This window comes from Onthophagus taurus, chromosome 6 (assembly GCF_036711975.1).
Source record: "Onthophagus taurus isolate NC chromosome 6, IU_Otau_3.0, whole genome shotgun sequence".
Classification (NCBI taxonomy): Eukaryota; Metazoa; Arthropoda; class Insecta; order Coleoptera; family Scarabaeidae; genus Onthophagus; species Onthophagus taurus.
Genome location: NC_091971.1, coordinates 2,393,990 through 2,420,358, shown reverse-complemented (window position 1 = coordinate 2,420,358; position 26,369 = coordinate 2,393,990). Strand labels below are relative to the sequence as shown.

Below are 26,369 nucleotides of genomic sequence, written 5' to 3'. Positions count from 1 at the left end.
TGGTAGCTGAAGAGTAGAAAGAGGTTCAATATCAACTTTGACCGTTGGCTTATTCCGTAAAAGTTTCAAACTTTCTCTAACAAAACGACGAGCTTTATGAACTCGAGTCCACATCAAATTTACTCTTTTCGTAAAAGTTTTTATATAACCCAAGGCTTTGAAAATCATACAATTTAAATAAAATTTGTTGAAAACAGGTGTCTTTCAGGTCGTATTTACTGTAATTAACTAAAATAACTTCACTAATTCAAAACGTTATCCTTTAGCACGTCAAAATAATGACATAACCTCAAATGTCAAAGAATCAATTTTAAATTAAATCTTGTAAATACAACAACGTTTATGAACGGATTTATTAATGAAGTCTTTAATTAATCTTAATAAATTAATTTAGCACTAGTAAAAGTTTTTAAAATGTAATTTTTTTAAAATTTTATTTATTTACAGTTGGCGGAATTAAAAAAACTCCAGTTTTGATTAACATAAACTGTGGCTGTAATAATTTTAAATTCAAAATTTTAATGATTATTGTTATTATTATCAATATAAACGTTGATTGTTGATTTTTTTCACGGTAATCAATTAAATTGAAGGTTGGTTCGATCCACATGAAATTAGCATTAAATCCCTAAATGGTGACATAAAAATTAAATCGTTTTTGGTTGTCATCTTGATTGAAAATGCTTTATAACAATGATAACATCAATCTAATTGCAAATTTATTAGTAACGAAAAAGAATGAATCGTAAAATCATCCTTATTTGTGAGTTATAATACATATAATTAAATAAAACGTGAATTTCGTTACTTAACTCTTTGGAGGTGGGTGATTAATCAAAAATTAATTTGGCATTCTGTGGCGCTACAAAATATTGTGCTTTTCTTCTTTTGGTAACATTGATGGCGCTTTGACCATATCAAAATAGACCACCATATAATTTTATTATTAATGTGTTGCTGTTTAGAATATTTAAAGTCAAATTTGCAACTGAAAAGGTTTACTAACTTTGACTAAAAAGGATTAAAAATAATCTTGCTTTGATGGTGGTCCAATTTGAATTTTTTTTAAGATAAAGATTATGGATCAATTTAAAAGATCATAAATTGAAAGGGAGTAATCAAAAATTTTCAAATCGCTTTAAACTCGGGGCACGTATTAATTCACTTTTCGAGGTTTTAGCTCAATATTATCATTGGCAACAAACATCAATCGATGCCGGTCTCAAAAACAAACACCGCGGAAATAGCGAAACGAAACCGAGTCGGATTCGGTTGAAATTGCGTTTTGGCCACAGCGAAATTCAAACGAAAAAATTGCCCTTCTCTCTTTCACTCATTTCCTTTTTTAATTTTTTTTTCCGATTCTCCTCGCGCGTGAGAGCTTGAAAGCGGAAAAGGCAATTACAGTTAACTTCATTAAGGGCGTTATTCGACCTCCGCCTTCTTCCCTCATTCAAGAGGTGACGTCGCGTGGAAATTTACTTTTTTTTTTGTGGTACATAACTTTAAACTAAGTAAAAACCACATCTGGAAAGTGTGGTAAATTTACGTCCTGAAGACGATGACTATGACAAACTAGTTGTACTTCCAAGACGAGAGTTTTAAGTAAGGAGAGCGGCCCGGATAAGTTTTAATTGCTCTTCCGGAGTTTGAAGCTTCCGATACGCATAACATTAGCTTTTGAGGTTATAGTCGTCTACGGCTAACTTCACTTCATACAATTAACTTAATTTCAAATGATATATTATTTTGATTAAGTAAAATATATAATGAAACGAAATTAACCTATAAAAACGAAGTTATCTTTTTCCGAATTATTATTATTTTTTTTTGGGTGAGATCGTTAATTTATATTAGATGTTTATGACTGTAAAGATTAACACGCAGTTATAAACCGCAACTGTTCGATATCCGACGGCAACGTATCAGGGGCGAAAATCGAAATTCATAATATACTATAAACTACACACTCACACTGTTTTGGTTCGTTGCACTCGACACAATAACAAATAATACCGAACATATATCGTGACGTACGATAAGATATCACCGATTATTAATGCATAATATACGTCACTGAATTAATTCAGTCGGCTTTTCTTTTATCATCTCTCAATCATTTATTGATAATATTTAAATAAAAACCCAATTGGGGAGACGAAATTTACGTTTCAATTCTTTTAATCTAATCAAAGAACTATTTTGATTAAGTACTATAGTACTGCAAAATCTGTATTCGATCTGTAAAATCTCTATTTCACTTGGAAGAGTAAAAGCAAAAGTAGATATGTTGTCGTGAAAACGGTGTTGGTTCTGTGTAATGACTGTAAAAGAACTTTAAACACACTGAGTTGTGATAACAGATCGCTCTGATCTGGGTCCCAGGTCACTCTGGGGTTGCTGGCAAGAGAGCAGCAGATGAGTTAGCACGAAATGGCAACGTAAAGCGTTTGTGGGGCCAGAACCAGCAGTTGGTATTAAAATTTGTACTACCATTCTTGAGTAAATCGTTATTTTCTAATTTTTAAAAGTGACATAAAATGTCATAAATGTTGACAATTAACGAACGTACCCATTTTATTTTAAAAATTTGACATAACTTTTAGGTTATCTTTACAATTAGGTTAATATCAAAAATAATTATTGATAACTCGATAATTAGCTATGACAGATAATTATTAACAATAAAATGCAGCAATAAGATTAAAAGCAAAGATGAAATTTTTTAACTTGGCTTTTTAAAAAAGAGAAAAATGTCTTATTTACATACCGTAAGTCCTCCATGAACCGACTTCACGCGAGCAATTTATCACTCGTTTATGTCCACTAGAGGGCACCACTATACACTTACATTTTTTTTCGAATTTTAATCTAAAATGTCTTAATACATCTCATTGAACATAATAGATTTTTAACTCGTTTTATATAGTACACGTCAATAAATTTGCTTGCATTATTTGATATGGGCGAATGGAATTTCGACCTTGAACCAATCAGAAACGGTTTGACAGATTTGTCCTATAAATATCAAGAAAAAATAAACTGTTGGTAGTACTGACCACTACACATGTTTATGTTTATAACAAGTTTTATTATCATAAGGCACGAAACGTTATTATTTGTGCATCACTGATTTTAGTTAAAGTTGACGACGTTGATGTGGTTATACAAAGTATTATTACCAACGTTAATTAACATGGTGTGTTCAACAAAATAAATTTACTCGGGTAGGTTTATTGAGGTAAGTCTACGTGGAATAAATCAAAATTCGTTGTTTAGATAAATCTTAGTATTGTAAAACTCGTTTAAACAAGTTACAAGTGTGCTAAATACATACATAGGTATATTATAGTTGTCATTCATGACATTAATTTCACCACTGTGTCATTTTAACTTGACAGTTATTTTACCAATGTGTCATTTTAACTTATTTGTTGAACTTATTCTTTATATTTACGTCGACGACGACTTTCACTATCACAAATATTTACATACGAGTTTAGTTCGATGCATAGTCGGACCAATAATTTAGATAACATGCGACTACGAGCTTTTTTAACGATTAACCTGTGTTATCAGCAGGTAAGTAATAGTTATCAGTGTTAAAAAAATGTTAAAATTTTAAAATTTGGGTCGAAAATGTTTTAATTATTTATTACTAAAAGTTGTAAATATCTCGCAAACTTGAAATGTTAAGTTATTTTTGTTTCTTTTTTGTAATTAGCGTAATGGTTGGGTTGTTTCCCCTTCCATCTCTTAATACATCTGTTAATTGCTTCACCCCTCAACACGTAACTGTCAGCGTTATCGTTGTGCTAAAGGGAAGCGAGCCGGAAACCGGAGACTACTTTTCGAACTTGATTAAGGGATGAGAGGTGATAATTAAGGTTGACAGACTATGTGCAATCCATTGGTGAATTAGATCACTAAACACGTCAACCGATTACGTTCTCTGCTACCTAAGTAATATGTATTTTCAAATATTGGAACCGAATCTTTTCTTTAAACAGGATAAACGATAAATTGAAAATTTTCTCCCTCCTTCAAAATACGTTTAGCAAACATCAAGTTTCGCAAACATTTACTTTAACTGAAGTTTCAATTTGAATTTAAAATGATAAATTTATTAGAAAAATGAAAAGGTATCAACAAAACTTTAAATTGACGTTTTTGGAATTTTTTTGAGGTTATGTTATCTGTCAATATTAAACGTCAAATTAATTAGATTAAAATCTCGATGTAATGGATTAATACGGGGAAAGGAGGGACCGTTATAGCCAAAAGTCTGTTGTATGACAAGTTTTTAATTTGTTTTAATTGAATTAAAAGTTCAACTAACACTAGACCTAGAACTAGAAACATTCGGGTTTAGCCGTCTTAAGAGACATGCAGAAAATATTACCTGTCATAACCTAAAAATTTTTTGAAAGAAAATTCAATCTTTATGGTTCTTTTGATCCTCTAAAATGGAAGGAAAACGGGTACCTAATAGAGACCGACCTTTAACCCTGAACATTATTATCAAGGGACATTTACAAATTGTTGGATTACCCCAAACCAACTTTAAGTAATCTCAAGACAAATTGTTTCACCCGGCTCAAAAGGCAATTTCAAACAGATTATTAATTTAAATCCCATTTAAGAGAGAATTATAACCTTCGTTTTAATCTTTATTAAAAAAATTTTGGTTTTGTAAAAAAATTGCCCTATTTTTTTTAGTACTACTTTAACTTCTGTAGCGGAAATAAACCGAGCAACGTGTTGTTAAATTATCTATGGACGTTGGTCACACGGAAAATTTTGACCTAGTTTTTCCAGCCGCGACGGTGAAAATAGATTTTTCCATGAAACGGTGAGAAGACGACGTAAACGCTTTGGGAAAACTTACCTACGATCTTTTACAGGACCCCCTCGGACCCTTCAACCTATTGAAGAGGCTTCTTGGGGTCTCCTTTACTGGTCACCGCGTTTTCTCCCTAAGGTGGAAAATCGCTTTACTCTATATTTTTTTTTTGTACCCAGTTTTCTCTTTGAAATCTACTCGGCGTCGAAAACTCGGGGGGGTTTCTTTTTATAAAGGAAAAAAAAGAAGGGGAGATTGAGATAATTAGCTTTTTCAATTTTACTAGATTGAAATTGAGTTCTTAAAAAAAAGTCGAGGTTTCATTTTCATTTTTAATGGAACTTCATCGAAGTGAAAAGTAATGTTTTCAGGATGGTTTCAAAAAAGCAAAATGCTTATCAATTTGCAATGACAACGTATAACAAAGAATAATAAAAAAATTTTATACAGTTACTTCAGTCTTCTTATCAGCAGTATTTAGTTTTATGCAAGGATGTATGTAACCTTCTGCAAGCTGTATCTAATCTTTTTGGCAGCAAAAGAATACGAGAGCTATTAGAGCCATGTGCCATTTTATTCAGTATCCTAGAACAGCAATTAAATACTTCTGTAAGACACCATGTGTACTGGAATATTGACAGAATAATGCCAATCATCTATATAAACCATCTTGTTCTGCTAAGTGTTGTTCTTCACGAACAACACTTAGCACGGCCAATAAGACATCAGGAACATTGAAATACTGTCAGAGACATGCAATCATTAGTTAAGTTTAGAAGTTATCCTACAGATCTTAATGTATGAATACTTGATCCGGAGGAATTTTCTGTAACTCCAGTATGTTTTAGACACTCATTCGAGAAATATGTAATATTTTTTCCCCAAACCCAAGCTGCATGCTTTTTTTTCATTTCTTATACTCTTCCTTCAGTAGAAAAAAGAACGCTCACCGTACAGAGTAACAACATTCTTTTTTTCATGAATAGTTATTATTATTACTAAAATCCATGGTGTAACTTTTAGTTTTATGCGTTAAAAAATATATTTATAAAGAATTTGGATCTCTAGTAAAAAGGGTTCCACTTGATATTTTAAGGTTACTCTCCGTTCCAACCTCAGGGAATATGGGAGTTTACCCAAGTTTATCCCAAACCTTTTTTGATCCGATGGGTAGTTTTTGAAATATTCCCTTAAATGGGACACTGGTATATTTACATCATAATAATACATTGTAATGCTGTAGCTTATATGACAAAATAAATATGGATCATATTATTGTATAAAATTTCATTGGACATTAACTCGTGACGTAACCTGCAAACCTTTTCGCAGAGTTTTTCAACCAATATTTCTGATAAGATAGTTAGGAGGATACACGTTTGTTAACAGAATCATTTTCTATTATTGTTGGTTGTGTCATCTATTGATAAAGCGACATAACTTAGATAGTAAGAACTTCATACTATAGACGTAAGAACTCTATATAAAGTTGACACAAAGTCAATTTTTGAGTACATTCAAAAATACAATGAAATAATATTGACGTATAGTTCGTTTTTTTTCTATAATACTTGTCAATGTACATTTTTTAGGGTTTCTGTTGGTATTATCTAGAACCCTCATAAAATTTATGTTGTTTTCCTGATTTTTAGTAACATTTTCAGTAACTAAATAGTTGAGGTTAAAATACTAATAGATCTTTAGATATACGATTTTAACGAAGTACATATTTATTGTAAAAATGTGCTACAAAGTAATTAAATAGAACAAAACACCTTTTCTAGGCAAATAAACACCCCACAACATTTTTTATGCACCTTTTCTTTTTGAATAACGAAAGTTCAAACGTCAGTGTGACATATTTATTTCAAAACATGATAAAACAAAACTCCCTGTTAATTTTGCCAACTTTAGAACAATTTGGCAGGTATTATAGAAAAAAAATGAGCTATACTGCATTACTCTGTTTGACGTTACGTATTTATTTCTTAACTTTAAAAGTGACAAAATCAATAGAAACTTAACACAAGTTACACTGGTAACTAAACATTAAATAATTAATTAACTAATTACTGTTCGCTAATTGCTGTGTTCGGTGTGGACTCCTTCATCGATTTCAGTGATATATTCTAGGTTCGCTTGAGTTCTCTATACCATTCTCTCTATTCATGTCGCTCTTTTCCCGATAAATTTCTATAGCCCCTTAGGCCATTCTCTGGTAATAGTAGCAAATAGTTTTGTCATATCAAAATCTATTTTATGACAGCATTTTTTTTTTCATTTCATGTTTCTTTATACGACATTCAAAGTTGCGTTCAGTTTGTCCTACATCGTACTTTTTACAGAAGTCTGTAAACTTCTGACCCTTTTAATAAAGGAAGTTTGCCCTTTGCTATCGGCAATACGCTCCGTAGTTTATTGACTTTCCCATGTCCCACCACAATGTCAACCTTATTCAATCACCTTACAGTTCGTATCATCACACCTGAAAAATGGGAAGATAGATTAAATCAACAAGTTGAAGTTGATTTCGAAATTATTGAACGGTATTGATATATCGATGAGATTGTTTATTATTACATTATTACAATCTGGAAAGCATAAAAGAAGATGAAAATAACCTCAAAATACATGTCAAGGTCAAAATTTTTTTTTGTTTTTGTTGGTATTATCTAGGGTCCCGAAATTTATTATTTAATGAGAAATTAAACGTCAATTTGACATAAATTGATTTCAAAACATGATATAATAAAATTCCCCTGTTAATATTGCCAACTTTATTAGGAATTATAGAAAAAAAGCAAACTGTGTGCTTTAAAATACATATTTTTATATCTTTAAAGTTTCGCGATAAAAAGTGATCCTGAAAATGGTAAAATAGAGGCGAATATTTCAGAGATTTATAGACAGAATAGCACGTAGATTTGACACAAGCCAAAATCGATTTTGCCTGCTCATACTGAATGCAAAATGCAACGCGAATTGGGCTGAATCGAGAATACGCGCATTCAAGAACGTCCCTTTTTTTTGCACGACGCGAATCGAATTCGCTCCCGACATTCAAGGAAAAAATAGAAATAAATGAACATAATGGAGAATCAGAGATATCTCGATTTTTGTACCAAAAAAAAGGAGCCATAAAAATGGAAACTTTTTTTAAAGAATTTTATTACTTTTTTGTTGTTGTTGTTTATCTGGTTGTTCGTTGTTCGTCTTTTTTTTCTCTCAAAAAGACGATATATTTTTATCCGGAACGTAGGGAGCAGGAAATGAGTTTCCTTTTTATTTCATTTATTTCCTCTTCCACGTCTTTGATGATGAGAGGGACAAAGCGTTTCCCATCATCCTTTTATCAAATCAGCCCCTTTATCTTTTTTAGTATTTTTTTACCTTTTTTTCTTTTTTCGAAGGAAAAATTAACCTTTTATTACCAATTATGAATATATGATATTTTTCTTATAAGTTTCTTTTTTGTAATAAAGTTATTTGGATTAGATAACAAGGGTGTTATTTTAAAATGTAAGTTGTCTTTTGATTTTATTTTTATGCTCTGTTTAGCCGGCCACACTTTGCAGAAGTAATTAGCGCCGTTTCTATAGTTAATTAGTACCGCTCGGTTGTTACTTGTCTGGCCCGGGGGCCTAAAGGGGCGCATAAAATCGAAAGGGTGGGGGGAAAGGTTGAAACCTCTCTCGCGTAATACGAAAGGCACAAAACGGCGGCGCCGAGCAGTACTAACGAGGTGGTGCATTATTGAATCCACCGAGTCAAAAGGGGCCACTGAGCTTTAATACATTATAATCCAGAATCTGTCTGTCAAATATAATATACATTAAATTCATTTGCTGTAATCATTAATCATGAAATACAATTATACCTCGGTATTACAGACCGCGTTAGAACGGACTTCAAATATAACGAACAAAATATTGTAGTGTTAGTTCTAGTTGTAGTTGTTATTCAGCGTTATAGCGAATAAATTAGCTACAACTTTTGTTTAAAAAGTTTTTTTGCAATCCCCAGTGCAACAACGCTTTCATCAAATTATCATATTTTCGTATTTTTCTGGATATTTACGCATCTGAGAGTAAAAGTGAAAGAGAGCAATATTGTTTAGAATAAAATTTGCTACAACTTTTGTTCTAAAAGTTTTTTTGTAACATGCTCCGAATCCCGAGTGTTACCATATTAATAACTTGTCAATATGATCCTCTATTCAGAAAAATAAACAATTCTTTAAGTTAAATTATTTGAGTTTAAAAAAATAAAAACCGGCTATATACATATATTAATTAATTTGTAAACCTTTATCAAACAACAATTTCTGAGATTTCGCCCGTATAGGTTGGCAATACTGCTCCCTTCCCCATATTAGTCCGTTATATCGATGTTTTACTGTAATATAATTTTGAATATAGTTTATAGATATAAACATGTTTTTTTTTGGATTGATGTCTTTTGATTTAAAACCGAAACATCAAAAATTAAAACGATTAAAATTTTTATTGAGTTTATAATATACAAGCCAAAAAGTTCCATTTTTTTCGTTATTTTTGCGTTCAATTTAAACATTTGAAGTTATTTTCGATCGACATTATTCCAACTTACAATTAGATGAACACATTTTTAGCTTGTTATTCATAAAATAAAATTATTATCGCGTTTCGGTGTAAAATGGCTTTTACCAGAAACCAATATAACGTGGTTTTATCACATAATGTATAATTAGTTTAATGGAATATACGCATTGTTATTATTACTAAAATTACGGGGGTCTACTAATATTGTTTTTCTATTTTTTTTAGAAATAATTACGAAAACATATAAATTTGAAATTTTGTTTTGGAGATTAAATGAGTTTTAAATCGAACCAAGAATAGATCAACCTCTAAAAGTCATAAACATATTAAAATATGTATTCATGGAAGACTATTTCTAATCCTTTATAATCTATTTATAAAATCAATGATTAATTTAACGCCAAAAATTTAGGGAAATTAAAATTCCCTTTTAGAAATTTCTACCTTAGATTGATATGACAAGGTTGTATGGTTTACTTTAACAAGGCATCAAAAGCAGTACGTAAATCCGTGCGGATTTGAAGGTGTTTTGGAACTCCCCTTTGTAGTATCGAATTTCCATTAAAACGGATCGTTAGGCAATTATGAGGTGTTCTCCACTTCGGTGAGCAGAGGTATTTGTGAAGAAGATTATTTTATAAAGACGGAGCTTGATTTTTCAATTTAAATAATTAAATCGCCCATCTGGAAGAACAAAAAATAGTAGAATTAAGATTAAAAATATTGTCTATTTGGAATCTGAGTAAAATTTGTTTCAATATTGAAAGTCAGAGAGTGAGGTTATAAATTTAAATTAATGATTTTGCTAAACTGTTGTTATATCCATCCAACCTCAGCTAAAATGGTCAAAGTATTAACAGCACACCAACCAGTTGCATACTAATTTGCTCGAATGCCATTTTATCGATCGAATTATTAACCGGATTACATGAATAGACTTTGTAATAACTACACAGCACCAAAATATCCTTTGTAAATAACATCCATTGTAGTTAATTCCATTTGTGCACCCGGAATAAACGTTTAAAATTATTATTATTCATCTAAAAATAAAAACGAATTTTATTAATACGCTCTTCTTCTTCTTCAGCCCTGGGTGAGCCCTGGCCTGCTATATCCTTTCAGTTTTCCCTGTCTCTCGCCCTTCTTCGCCATGCTCATGGTACTTGTATTTTGTAGAACCCTCCTTTCAAACACCCTAAGTACCTCTTCCTCTCGTTTGGCAAGCACCCAACTTTCTGATGCATATGTTAATATCGGTCGTATTTAAAAATGCTGAGAGTTACAAATTGGAAGATCAAGGTACGAGATAGAAGAGAGTGGAAGGTGATCCTAGATGATGGTGACATAATCTAACCTTAAAAAGAATCTATTACAAAAATCCTTTAAAGATAAATAAAATAAAACCTTGAAATCTAAAATAAAACGTATGTATTATTATTAATAATTAGGTGCTAAAAACCAGTCAACGTCCATATATTTATTTTTCAATTTAAATCCACTCTAAAGAACAAAAGTACTAAAAACCAATTAACTACGATAACAAAAACAACAATAAACTATTAAAAGTTAATTCAAAAATGTATGATTTAAATTAAAACCGTTATCTGTTTTAACTTTTCTCTTCACATTTTTGATAAGATACGCGATGATTTTCTCTGTACAAAACCATTCACAAAACGATTAAAACTCTTATCTTCTTAAAAAAAAACCGAGATGAAAAATAGAAACGAGGATCTTATCAAAAAGGCGAGGGGCGATACGTTTTGTAAAACATCGGTGCACTTCAAAAACACGTGTTTTCGGATTCGTATCACTATCGTTTGTTGAAAGACCTTGGATTGTGATTTAAATGTTGCATTTGTAAAAAATTAATACAATAAAATGAGTTAAATGTAATCGTTTCAATTTGACTTACGAAAATAACATTTAGGTTGGTAACGATTGTCACTAACGCAATTACAAAACCCATAACCTTAAAAATTGTTTAGCTATAATTATTACTTACTTTAATTGCCATTTTTTTCTGTTTTAACAAAAAGTTATCTACTAAAATATAACAGAGACAATTTAATCGGACATTTTTGCTTTCGGAAAAGAAAGAACGAAATCCTTAGTCTTTTTAAAAAGAAGCTGCACCATTGATGTAGTAACAATAGGTACGGGAGATTGTAACCAGGACAAACATTGGTAACAAAGAAACTCTTCGTGTACGCCTCGAGGTCACAACACGACAAAAACGGGGGGTTGAAAAAGGGACAAAAATCGAAATTTAAACGTCAACATAACCTAAAAAAATAAAATCACTTAAAACTGTCAAAACAAATTTAACCTCAAAATTTATTTTGATTTTGACATTATAGATATGAGTTATCAATTGAAAGTGGGAAATTTAAATTTAAATAACTGTATTTTTAATGTCGGATTAGTCTTACTTCGAATTAGAATTATTTTGATCTGTTTTCTCATGATGAGCCTCTCGTATTTTAATCCCGCTACAGGACGAGGCACGTTTTTAATTATTTCATTATTCAAAGTAGACTCCAGGCCAGGATTACGACGGATGCAATGAACGCTTTTATTAAAAAAAAACTCACCCTTAGGGCGGATTTGTTGGTCAACTTTAAATCAAGTTTAAAAAATGTTAATTTACGTTTATATTTAGTAATATTTACTTGGTTAAAAAAAAAATTATAATGTTTGACTCGATAAGATTCCTTCAGGAATCTTCGTAAATAGAGCGCGTTTATGGCCGGGTTCGGTTAGTCACAGTTCGACGCACGTTCTTGAACGGCCTTTGCCGATGGAATGTTACTGTCCCAAGGTAGTCTGCTAAACTAAGTACATAATAAGTCGTTGATCTCTCTCCTGGTGTACCCCTCCGTCCCCTTTTCGACGTCGTCTTCTCTTAACACCGGTCCCACCTAAGAACAGATACTCAAAGGGATCCCAAACATCACGATTTGATTTACTTTTAAATTTTCTCGTAAATCTGGGTAAATCTATATAAATCTTCAAATTTTCCTTTGCGATGACATCACCATAACCTCAATGTCAAATGCATATTTACATTTTGACATGAAGCAATCTATATCAAAATCCGCGCCATTCACGATTTTGACAGTTCGATTTATTTATTATTATTTTTTATCATTTAAAGTTTAAATTTGTGTACAAAGTAGTAAAAATTTCGTTCTTTTTTCGTATCTTCGTCGTCCTTTATAATTGAACAGCGTGGTATCTCGAAGTTCTGCGTTTGAGAGGTTAATTGTTTACGGCGACCCTCAACACGCGCCGTTGCATCGCGTTCCGATGCTAAATTCCCTACTCGTGAAATCGATAAAAACGGAACTCCCTCCTTCTGTGTAGGCAACAATCGATTCCTATTTTTCTCCGTTTTCCAACTTTCCTTTCCTATGGGACGGTTTTTATATGGATTGATTGTCATCATTGCTGTTGATATTGACATAGTTCTTTTCTTTCTAAACATAAAAAGTTGAACCTAAGAAATTTATGAAGTTACTCAGAAACTTACTTTGTATAAACGTCTATTTCATTCATTTAGGATCACAGGCAACTTTCTTCAAAGATAAGAAGTACTAGTTCGACGATAATCTTTCTATGATCGTTTTAGGTCAAATTCAAGCAAGTTCTTGCATCTGATGCTTCCTTCACCGCAAGCAAACCGATAGAGAGGATTAGACTCAAAATCGACCATAATATGTCACACTTTTAACTTAGTCCAGTTGACAAGCTTGTTCAGGTTAATTTTTCTAAATTAGATGACACTTCATTCCATTACCTTCAAATGTTGAGAAGAAGAGAAGATACTGTTCACTGAAGACTATATATTGTTTGCAGAAAACTGGATACTGCTGGCAGAAGACTTAATACTGCCCCTAGTGGACTAGATGGCACTGGAACAAGATTAGATATTGCTTGTAGATGACCATATTTTGCTATAGATGACTCTATATGGCTGGTAGAAGACTAAAAATTGAATACTGCTGGTGGAAGACTAGATACTGTTGGCAGAAAACTGAATAGTACTGCAATAAGATTAGATATTGCTTGTAGATGATTATTTTGCTATAGATGACTCTATATGGGTGGTAGAAGACTAAACGTTGGATGCTGCTGGTGGAACACTAGATACTGCTGGCAGAAGACAACATACCGCTGTTAGTGGACTAGATACTACTGGTATAAGATTAGATATTGCTTGTAGATTAGTATATTTTGCAATAGATGACTCTATATGGTTGGTAGAAGCCTGAAAACTGGATGCTGCTAGTGGAAGATTAGATACTGCTAGCAGAAGACTTAATATTGCTGATAGTGGACTAAATACTATTGAAACAAGATTAGATATTGCTGGTAGATGGCTATATTTTGCTTACAGATGACTCTATATGGCTGGTAGAAGACTGAAAACTGGATACTCCATAAAGAATGATAGAATATGCTGGAAGAAAATTAAACAGGGCGGGAAGAAGACTAGATATTGCTTGCTAATGACTATATATTACTGACACTAAACTGGATACTGCTTGCAGAACCTAGATAGTGCTCAAAGAAAACTTGATGTTGCTTTTAGACCTGGGAGATACTAGATACTGTTGGAAGAAGACAAGATATAGTCTGTATATTATGACTATATATTGTTGGCAGAAAGCTGGAGATTACTTGCTGAAGGATAGATACTGCTACAGAAGATTTATTACTGCTAACGGAAGACTAATGTATTATGTTTTAGTCTATTTTGGAAATATAATTGTATTCAGTAGGTCAGGAAGCACCAAAATCATTTTAAAAAACTTCCAGCTCCAATAAAGAGCAAATCCAATCATCCGAAGTATTTAGCGGTTTCACATGATATAAACTGGTAACCCCGCCATCCCGCATAACTGCCATGGAAACTGTGCATACACTGAAACCACATTCAACTCTGAATTGAACTGAACTGTTCACCCTCGATTGTCAAATTCTTTTCTATTTGCCGCCTTGACACATTTGAGTAAAGATAGAGTGAAAATTTATTTAACCCTCATTTTGGTTTTATTTACTACACGCAGTGTTCAATGCTCATATTTTTAATTTAAACCTAGAAAATCAATCTTTATCTATACTCTGTTTTTAAACCAGGAGGAGTATTTTAAATTTGTCACCAGATTGACCTTGCACGTGATTGGTTGAATGCGAGGAAGGTTCACACACAGGCAATTTTGAATTTTGATTTTGAATTTGAAGGTTAGGTAATTGATAATTCGACAGTTTCGTGTCATTATTGTATATTTTGTGTTCTTAAACCCTTTTTTATTATATTTTGAAATAAATACACTCATAACTTCAATGTTAATTTGTATGTATAGTGTTGACGATAACAAACGAAAATAAATACAATAATAAGTAAATAAATAAATAATAATTATTAATTTAAATTTACCGCCAAAATATCTAGTGATATTTTCTGGTGATTTTTCCCAGTGTAAATCTGACTTTCGCGTTTACTCCTCCTGGTTTAAAAACAGAGTATAGTTGTAGTGCAAGTGTTAGTTCTAGTTTTAATTGTTATTCAGCGCTAAGTTGTATATTTTTAAGTTTCGGGTTTAGCCCTGTGTCTTCAGACGCTGAATGTTAGGTAAGGTTAGTTTTGTTTACAAACATTAATTATACCATGAAGTATTCTTTGGCAATTTGTAATGGCAATTATAGCGTGAAGTTTTCTTTTGTAATGCCAATTATAGCGTGAAGGAATGTGAGGTAAGGTTAGTTTTGTTTACAAACATTAATTATACCATGAAGTATTCTTTGGCAATTTGTAATGGCAATTATAGCGTGAAGTTTTCTTTTGTAATGTCAATTATAGCGTGAAGGAATGTTCGGTAAGGTTAGTTTTGTTTACAAACATTAATTATACCATGAAGTATTCTTTGGCAATTTGTAATGGCAATTATAGCGTGAAGTTTTCTTTTGTAATGTCAATTATAGCGTGAAGGAATGTTATGTAAGGTTAGTTTTGTTTACAAACATTAATTATACCTTGAAGTTTTCTTTGGCAATTATACTCTGTTTTTAAACCAGGAGGAGTATTTTAAATTTGTCACCAGATTGACCTTGCACGTGATTGGTTGAATGCGAGGAAGGTTCACACACAGGCAATTTTGAATTTGAAGGTTAGGTTATTGACAATTCGACAGTTTCGTGTCATTATTGTAAATTTTGTGTTCTTAAACCCTTCTTTATTATATTTTGAAATAAATACACTCATAACTTCAATGTTAATTTGTATGTTTAGTGTTGACGATAACAAACGAAAATAAATACAATAATAAGTAAATAAATAAATAATAATAATTATTAATTTAAATTTACCGCCAAAATATCTAGTGATATTTTCTGGTGATTTTTCCTAGTGTAAATCTGACTTTCGCGTTTACTCCTCCTGGTTTAAAAACAGAGTATAGGTTGTATGTGCATCATATTAAATTGACATCAATGTCAATAACCGTGACATTTGGTTATTTCTATCTTCTGGAGAGTTAATTTTAGAAAATTTAAATCGAAAACGTAAATTTTCATTAAAACAATAATAATACAGTTGTTTTGTAGTTTATACCCGTGAAATGTCGGAAGCATTTTCGAAGTGAGTTTAGTTGGGAAATTAGATAAACAAATTCGCGGTCGCTCGAAGTTGACCCAATCGATAGCGGGCCGGCCGCGGCCGTCAGAGGGCCATTGTTTCTCTATCGCATTAACTTCCGGCAGGCGGCGCTCGATCGCCAGGATAAAAGTCCAAGCTTTCCCGCGGGAATCTCTATTATGCACAACTTCCCACCCTATCGAAATAAAAATGGTGCGATATGTGACACATCGCAAATCCGTTTTTTTTAAAATTTTATTTAAAAAGAAATTTAAACCGGATAAAGTACCGTAAATATTGACATAACAATAACTTTCGGAAAATCAGAGTGGTCTTTTTAGGGGGGTTGGTAGGCGTAAAATCACAATTGCCAACCGAAGTAACCATGAAAACGAAATGGCTAATAAACGTTTTATTCGCAATTTGAACGTGTAAGGATCGAATTCGAGTCGTATCAAGTTTCGATTTAACTCCCCTTTTTTATTAAACCTACCCTAAAATGATCAATTTAATTTCTATTATTTTATTTAAACTTGGTATTACTCAAATATTGTTTTTCTGGGAAATAAGCAATTTGTACGTCACTTTATTTTGTTAACGGAAGCCAATAAAATCAAGTAAATAACTTCCTCGTTCGTGTAATAAACGATTTCCAATAATAATAAATCTCGAAGATGATGGAAATATGAAATCGTGCAAAATCATCATCGAATTTCTTGTTTCAATCCGTGCAATGAAAAGGTAATGCGTCGAAATCGAAGTTGGGGGATTTACCCTCCTACTCTCAGAGGGTAATAATGGGGTGTCATCGCGACCACAATTTCGATGGATTACGGCTGGTGAGGAAAAAGAACAGAAAGAAAAGGGGCAAAACGTGTAACCAAGGCGATACGATTTGACGTCAAGCAACGCGTCGTTCGATCGTCGCGCCACCTACGGGTTAACCACCCGCTGTCGACCAACGCAACCCCCAACAGAGGGCGTAATGAGGATTGGAGAAACTGGAATAATTTGAAATTCTAGTACACAACATAAATGTATAGGTTTTAATTCATAAATTTTTTCTTTTCATACTCGTCTAACTTTATATTATGGAGATGCGTTGGAATTTTTTCTATGGAACTTTCCTTTGAGAACAAATGTAAGGAGAAAAATAGCAATAAAATTTTCCACGTAATAAATATTTTACTGAATGAAAATCTATTAGAAGATTTTTAAATAGAATGAAATATTTCCTTTTAGGTGAGACACAAGGAAACGAATTCATTTCATCCTATTCCTTGCGTCTCTTCATCGTTCCAACTATGGTGGAAATTGAGAAAGTGGCTCTCGAACATTGCATTATTCATTCTTGCCCGTGGCATTGTAGGACCTCTTCTTCGTTTCGTTCCGGTTGAAAACCGACGTCGAGCGTCGAAAATGTCGACGTTCGTTCATCCCAAAATCAATAACTCACACATTTTATAACTAGCATTCCAAAATGTATATTCCATTAAAATTACAGCAAAAGCTCGATACAACGGTGCTATAACGGATTTTGGATATAACAGACAAAATATTTTTAAGTCATTCTATATCGTGTTGTTGAAAAAGTTTGCTTTCATGATGTAAACTTTAAAAAACCACTTTCGGTTTATTTCTGAACGTGAAGAAATGATTTATATATTAAATTAAAGTTTGAAATGTCCTGTTTCTTTGAGTAAAGAACCGAGCTACATCTTACATGAAAGCTTAAACTGTTATCTTTAAAATGATGACTAAAAAGTTAATAAAGAAAACGTTCCTAATTTCACTTAATATTAATCTAGGGATTTTTAGTTACTAGATTTAAGTTGAAATAATAATTTGACGTTTAACATAACCTAAAACTTGATAAATGACAAATTGAGGTGTCAAATGTTAAATACATAACGTTTAACTATTTATTTGGGTAAATTTATGCAAAATGAGAGAAATTGCTTTCCAGATGTCGTCCAATTTTTACTTCTAAATAATTAAATTTTCCGTTTCCAGTCGAAAATTTCCTCCAGTCTCTTATGTATTGTGATAACTTATTGTGAAATTACAAGATTTGATACAAAAGAATTTTTAATATCGTGTTATTAAACGTTGGTTCTTGTTTTAGTTATGTTGTATATTTTTCATTGAACTAAACCTAGAACTAACACTAGACCTAGAACTAAATACGTTCGGGTTTAGCCGTGCGTCTTCTACTGTTAGTTCTAATGCTAGTATTAGCTCTAATTTTAGTTGTTATTCAGAGTTAGATTTTTGTATATTTTAATTGAATGTAACGGATAGTTGTTCGAATTTGTGTGCATTGAAATTATTCATTCAAAGAGTTCAAAGTTATTTTACTGTATTTGAATATTTCATAATCAATTTTATTCAACTAATTATTAACTGATATTGAAACGGCTTCGATAAAGTAACATGAAATGTTGAATTGAACATTTCAATTTGGGTTTAGCTACGCCGCACTAAGCTTTTCCGCTAATTATAAATGGTCCCTTTGAGGTTGATGCGTTGAGGAATTTCTCTCCTCTAGTAGAGCTGATTGGTGTTGATGATGAAAGAGATCCTCGAGGAAATTATTAATGGTGTGGTTAAACGACGAGGATCTCTCCGCGATAAATCGGGAGCAATTCGCCTCCAGGAACCGATTGTTATGGAAATGCCGGCAGCGTTGAGGTATCTATTTGGTATATTGGATGACTCTCGAGGGGGAGTTAAATGAGAATATGCGGGTAGATATGAGTACTCCATCATCCGTATCTGTTTTCTTGGGGTTTTGGCTCCTTATTCATATTTTAATTTAACCAGCGAAATGATGTTTTGTGTATGCGCCTCCACCAAAATTGTTTTTTTAAAGAAAAAAAATTTATAAATTATTAAAATGTAACTAAAAGTTTAAAAAATATACTTATTTTAATTTTTTTTGCAACGTTTGTATACAATAAAAAGAAGATAAATTGTTGAGTCATTAAAACACACACATCATTCTACAAAGTTGTACAATACGATGAGTGTTTCTCTTTGTTCTTATTATTACAATCCCTTTCTTTATGTTGCATAAAACCACGATTTATCGTCAACAAATTCTTTTTCTCGGAACGTAAAGAGATAACGAAACGTAATTGTGAAAGTAACATTGTTGATGTTTTAATTTGAATTGTTTTTTTTTAAGGGAATAAAATGAAACATTCTGTCGGGGTAAATAGGATTCCATACCGTTTTATCGATGGCTCGGAATTGCGTTATAGTAATAAAATTCGATGGGATAAAACGGTCGAGTTTGCCGGAAGCGCTATGGTAAATTGAATTTAAAACGGGGGGCCGAATTAGGGGGGTTGGGGGAATAAATGCTGGTGAATCGTTTCGAAGGAGTTTAATTGGGATATTATTTGCTATAGGAGGTATTAAGCGGCACCAGTTGTGTGTGTGTTTATCGGAAATTGAAAACTCATAAGGGACCAGAGGAAATTTTCGACTGGAAACGGAAAATTTAATTATTTAGAAGTAAATATTTGTCGACATCTGGGAAGCAATTTCTCTCACTTTGTATAAATTTACCCAAATAAATAGTTAAACGTTATGTATTTAAAATTTGACACTTTAATGTGTCATTTATCAAGTTTTAGGTTATGTTAAACGTCAAATTATTATTTCAACTTAAATCTAGTAACTAAAAGTCCCTAGATTAATATTAACTGAAATTAGGAACGTTTTCTTTCTTAACTTTTTGTCATTTTATTCCAATAACAATTTATTTAAAACATTTAATTACTACTGTACTGAATTAAAGTACTTAACTAAAGTGAAAACCGATAATAAAGCAATCCACTTAAGTAGTATTAACGACAGACAAAGTCCTCTTAAGTATACAATTCGGTCCCATTAAAACCGACGAGTCTGTTACAAATGTAAATCGTGAACGGTCAACGTCTCTCGAATCACCCACTCAACAAACGACTTCCAACAAATAAGAGCGTTCCGGCCGAGCGCTCAACGATCGTTTCAGACAGAGTTTTCCACTACGCTCCTCCCCCAACAACTCGGATCGTATTTTCCTTTTTCTCGTTTCACCGGAAAAATGCTTTCACCGGGATTCATCAGACAAGCGGAAAAACACCCATCCGTCGGATTAATGAATTGAGCTCTAGTAAATTGGAACTTTTTTCAACTGTAAAAGAAATTTATTTTTAAATGTCAAAAATGACGTTTTCCGATTATATGTACGTGATTTTGTATGAATCTACATTATCGACATTGTTTACGTATGAAGTTAGGTTCATTAAAATAAACAACCTAACCTTACTTTAAAATGTATTCTAGTTTAAACGTCAAGAGGTAAACATTAAACGGTAATTTTTCCTTTTAATTCGATTCGTGTTGTAAATGTAATTAAATAAAACTCAATTAAATTAACCACGTTTCCCTTCGTGAATTGCGGATAGCGGTAGAAACGTTTGGATTATTCAAGCGAAGGTAAAGCAGAGATTTGTTTAGAAGAAGTCCCCTTTGGTTGTATACATATTTAAAATTGACGATGTAAATTCAACCGGAATAAGAAACGAATACTATTATTTTATATTGTTTTGTCCACAATGTGAGATTTAACTAGAAAGCTACATTTTATATTTAATTATTGATTTTTTACTTTAGAGTTTAATCACGTTTTATTTAAAGGTTTTAACTTTATGCAGGTATCAATGAAATCGTATCATTCCATGTGGGTTAGTGTTGTTAAAATCGATTTATTCTTTTATTGGTGACTTTTAATTCCTTCGTTTGTTGGGGTTTATTTTATTTGTGTTTTAGTAAAAAGAAATTTAGAATGGTAGTAATGTAATATTGACGCTCCATTAGTAGAGATCGATGAAGTGAGCTCTTCTTCTAAGAAAACACAAATAATACACAAGAAAATCGATACTAGTGCTTAAATGTTACTTTAAAATAGCGAATTTAAAGGGAACTAGGTTTTGTTATGAAATATCATTTATATCTTGGTTGAAGTGTGTCCAAGCCATTATCATTTCATTGTGTTTTCTATTATAATAAAGTTTTTTTTGTGTTGTCTTTTTCGATTGAAGTGACACAATATCAACAATAATACTTCGCCCATCAATCAACGTAGAGACCTGATTATTTTTTTATGTGACTTGCTGATTCAACTTATCGGTTTTCATAAAAATTACATTCATCTATATGTATACAAAAGGAATTTAAATACTTGAAATATTCGTTGATATAAAAATCTGTTATGTAATGCAACTAGTGCAACAATGATTTACTTTATATAACTGAAATGAGTGTGTAGATTAAAGTTTAATTAGCCAAAATGATATTTCAATTATATTTTCCTATAAATGTCATACGTTTTTAAAACCGCTTCACCAGCAACCCATTACGTTTTAAAAAGAATGCAAACATTGCGTTTTTTTGTTCCTGTAATTCCACAGAGCAAAATTGTTACACGCAATTTCGTTTCTGTTTCCAATTAGATTTTATTTTTTAATGCTAATAATTCCTATCAAGTATAATTACGTGCGGTTAAACCCGAATGTTTCTAGTTCTAGGTTTAGTGTTACTACTAGTTTTAGGTCTACCACCAAATTTAACACTAGACCTAGAACTAGAAATGTTTCTGGTTCTAGCTCTAGTGTTAGTTCTAGTTTTAACTGTGATTCAGTGCTAGGTTGTAGTATTTTTTATTGAACTAACACTAGATCTAGAAACATTCGGATTTAGCCGTCTAAAGAGACATGCGGCTAAACCCGTTGTTTCTAGTTCTAGGTTTAGTCTTGGTTCTAGCACCAAGACTAACGCTACATTTAGAACTAGAAACATTCATAGTGTTGATCGAGATTTTACTATACTATAATTTTTTTTACCAACATAAATAATAATTTTATGGATTTTTTTATTTTAAGGGGGATGACTGCTGCATCGCGCAGTGGGGCTTTCAAGGACGAAACAGGCCAATCGCTCGTCACAAAATGATCGGGAAACGATCCCGATGGACCCTCCGCAAGCAGTCCAGGTTTATTTCAGCGTGGGTCCGCGCCACGAATCGGCTATTTTCTATTCCAACTCGTCGACGGACCAAATCAAAGGTAAACAGACAACATTTGCAAACGAAAAACTCTTGGAGGGAAGATCAAATATTGTTTTTTTTTTGTTGAGGCAACAAAATTACCGAGTATAGAATTCTCGGTAAATTCGTCTCAAAATAAACCTTATTATTTCAAAAATAATTAATTAAAAATTAAAATTATCTTTGTAAACAATTTGTCGTTACAATGAGAGAAAAAGAGAGGAAGACATTAATCGAATACTACGGCGAGAATATATCCATCGGAAAGAAGGGGTTTTTAACGATCCTCTCTTGATTGCTTTTCGCGCAACGTTTATTGTTTCCAGCTATAGAACGCGCGCTCCCTTCGTCGTTGGATATACCAAAGTTATATATAGATGGTGTTTCAAGAACGCCGCCCTTATACCTCTATCCGCGACGATCTAATACGTTACGACCAATAAAACTAACACCCGTGGGTTTGGGACGCGATGCATTAGAAAGGCATTCGCGAACCACCACGTGATAATGAATTTCTATAAATAGGACAGAGAACGATGCTATTTCTAAAACATACCGCAAAGTTTCTTGTTTTTACATTACATAACTTCTTTATTAACTTTTTTATTATCTATCAAGATCAAAACATTCAGTTTGTTACATAGTTGTGGGATTTTGTACTCCACTCGAATACAGTAGTATGTTTATGCAAACGTAATTGCTAGGTTGGTATCATTTATGTAGCTAAATGTTCTTCTTTATCGTATTGTGCATAATAAAGATCTTTTTGTTGAATCTTTTGTTTTGTAGTCTTGCTTATTCGCCACCTTATTAACTTAATGAAATTATATTAACTCAATATGTAGAAAGGCTCCAGGAAGCTCAATCGCCTTAATGTATAGAACACAACATACCATAACTCGTAGAATTGGCAATATGCAAAAATTATGTGATTTAGATTTAAACTGCAATCTAAACGGCAGTCTAAACTTCACTAAAACCCTAACTCAACCTATCATCGGCAAAATGCAACCTAATAGCAAGTTATTAGAGTGATCTAAAACATTTGCGACGACTTAAAGATAAAGATGGATGTCGTTGGAACATCTCTTGGACTAAATCACAATTCGTAATTTCCAGAATACATGAATTGGTAGAAAATGGCAGAATAGGCGTTATAAGAAGTTGGACTTAAAAAATAGTCAATACTAAATGGGAAGTAATACGAGATTATTTATGTCTTTTAATAGACTCTTCTGCTGATATAGATAATTTTGGAGAATGGAGGTTCTATATTAAAACTGAGAACTCTCCACTCTAAGATCTTTGGGAGATTAATCTCAATTCTGCTACACGCGTCGTATATAATATTTTTTTTAATTGTTTTAATTTAAGTGCAGTGATAAATATAATTATGCTTCTAATACTCGACCCTTTCATATGTTATTGATAATTCCAAACAAAAAAGTGAAGACTTCATCGAAATCATATGGAATCATACGTATGGAAAAAATTCAATGTGTGTTGATTTTCGCCATTTCTTGAGTATTAATTGAGGTGTCTTCTTCGAATTGCGATCAATTTAGATTTTGTTATTGTTGTTGTTATCGTAAGTCTTTGTTTTTAAACGAATCAGTTATTTCTTTTGGGAAATGTGCACAATATTTTGTTGCTGACCTATTAACATATCGATTATATGAACCATAGACTAGTTGATATTGGTATTTTCATTAAATGTGGAATTCAACTTTAAAATTTAAATAAAATGATAATAAATAGTTTTAAAAAGTCTTTTTATCCTTTAAACGGATAAAAAGCACGGATATTATAGCACGGAAACGGTATGTTTTCGGACATGGGTTCCAATTCAAAACAATATGTACTTAGTCCTCTCTACACGTTCTCGAAGTTTGTAAGGGAAATTTTTGAGCACCTGTATTAAGAATTGAGAAACTTACAAAATCGAATATCGTGGCACACAGTGAATTTCGCTTAAGATGCTATATACAAAGATATATTTCCATAGAAACTAACTAGACACTAGACCTAGAACTAGAAACATTCCGTTTAGCTCTTAAGATGGCTGGTAGGTAGCGCTAGTTAGCATAAAATATCACTATGTTATATATTTTTACTGAACTAAAACTAGAACTAACACTAGACCTAGAACTAGAAAGTATCGGGTTTAGCCGTCTTGAAAGACGTGCGGCTAAACCCAAATGTTTCTAGTTCTCGATCTAGTGTTAGTTCGAGTTTTGCACTATCACTAGAACTAACACAAGACCTAGAACTAGAATCATTCGGGTTTAGCCGTTTTGAAAGACGTGCGGCTAAACCCGAATGTTTCTAGTTCTCGGTCTAGTGTTAGTTCTAGCTTGGCACTATCACTAGAACTAACACAAGACTTAGAACTAGAATCATTCGGGTTTAGCCGCCTTGAACGACGTGCGGCTGAACCCGAATGTTTCTAGTTCTAAGTCTAGTGTTAATTCTAGTTTTAATTGTTATTCAGCATCAGATTGTGGTGCATTTTTATTGAACGAAAAGTAGAATTAACACTAGATCTATAACCAGAAACATTGGGGTTAACTGTAGTTATTCATATATTGCGAGTTAAAAATTCCCGGTATAATTTTATGCATTTCCTTTGCACTTTCTTTAATATTATTCATATGATAATTTTCTCAATATCTCGATTGTGTGGTTTTGTGGTTCCCCTCTGATTACAAACAAAATTCAGGTTCTCCACTTGCACTAATATTTATCAGTTGCAAAACATTAGTTTCTTTGTTATATACTTTTGTCAATGCAAATTTTAATATTATAATGTAACAATATTATTCATGAATAAAAATCTTATAATATATTATATTAAATGAAATTCTCATTAAATTCTTAGCTGATGATGCATCTAAAGATCGTTTTGCATATCGTTTTAAACACTAAAATTACTCAATTCTTTCTTTAAGAGTTGAAATTAAAATTCTTGGATATGAAATTTTCATGAGCAGTCGTCGACTTTCAAGCTCAGCTAAATACTTTAATGGGGTATTCTGAGCCGGTGACTTTCGTCGCGTTCTCGCCTAATTGAGAAGGCTTGTGCTTTCAGCTTGGATTATGAAAATGCGAGGGAACTAAAACACCGTCGGGTTTCCCACGATTTTCAATTCAATAAAACCTTGCGTTTTAAATCTTAACGTTTTCCTTCTTTGTTTTGTAGATTTGTTTAGGTCCGCAGCAGAGGCTGGTCCGCGCGATATTATAAAATTGTACAACAAATCTGGTCATTTACTGAATATAAACCAAGAGCTGGAGGGTAACACCAAAGAGGAAAGATACTCGCTGCAAGTAGTCGCGGCGAACGGTTTTGCAATGCTCCAAGAGAATACCGGAACGGACCTGAAAGTCCTCGAACAGAGAATATCCGAGTTAGAAAGACAACTAAAAGCCGACCTTCCGCTCCCATCGGCTGTTAAACAACTTCAAAATCAGGTGGACGCGTTCAGGGAGAAGCTGGAGACTACTGAGAGTCTTAGTTGGCTCGGTAAGTTATAGCGTAATTTATTTAAGAAATTGTAAAGTGTGTACACACCGCGGGCGACCGCTTCTCAAATATTTATTATGGGGGAGTTTCAAGCTTTTTCTTGTCGTTTACTTTCCTTTACATTCGCTTTGAGAAGGGAAGTTATTGTATCTCAAGTTTTACCATAATTTTCACCCTGCAAAAACTTTTTTAATTCTTTTTAATTTTAGGTTTTTATAAACAGTTACCAGAACCACTTTCGACCGAGGAATGCAGAAGATTACAATACCGTAGACAAAGCGATTCAATTAAAAAGAGGGTAAAGCAAAATTTTATGAACATATGGTGAGTTTTTTAAACTACCTTGTTTAAAGGGTTTTAATAAAAAAAATTTTAATTAAATTTAGCGATGCCGAGGTATCTAATTCTGTAAAACAATGGTTGCGGATGCCAACTTTCGACAGTCGACAGTGGGAAGACGAAGAACTCCTGCTACTTTTACAACAAATGTATCTCGAGTACGATTTTTGTTCGAAGTTTGCTATCGACATCAACGTTCTGCGCAACTTCCTTTATGAAACGTACAAGAACTACAATGACGTGCCATTCCATAATTTTAGACATTGCTTTTGTGTTGCTCAAATGGTAAATATTTAATTTAATCACTATTAAGTTTGACAATTCATGTGACAGTTCGATAAATG

General features: G+C 32.5%; 1 protein-coding gene and 1 long non-coding RNA gene across 5 annotated transcripts in view; one reads left to right on the top strand and one right to left on the bottom strand.

Annotated features, from left to right (window-relative positions):
• Positions 1–26,369, top strand: part of LOC111424697 (phosphodiesterase 9) — a 30,817-nt gene that overhangs the window by 1,486 nt on the left and 2,962 nt on the right. For all 4 annotated transcript variants that reach the window (XM_023058329.2, XM_071196339.1, XM_023058330.2 and 1 more), the window contains 4 exons: positions 22,000–22,182; positions 25,363–25,686; positions 25,896–26,010; positions 26,073–26,310. In XM_023058329.2, coding sequence (XP_022914097.1) covers positions 22,086–22,182; positions 25,363–25,686; positions 25,896–26,010; positions 26,073–26,310 — 774 coding nt within the window. In that variant the 5' untranslated portion in view covers positions 22,000–22,085. The remainder of the gene's footprint in view (positions 1–21,999; positions 22,183–25,362; positions 25,687–25,895; positions 26,011–26,072; positions 26,311–26,369) is intronic.
• Positions 6,816–12,747, bottom strand: LOC139430106 (uncharacterized). Its single transcript, XR_011640662.1, has 3 exons — positions 10,831–12,747; positions 9,868–10,780; positions 6,816–7,328 (listed from the first exon to the last, which is right to left on the bottom strand). It is a non-coding gene; the product is annotated as an uncharacterized lncRNA (long non-coding RNA).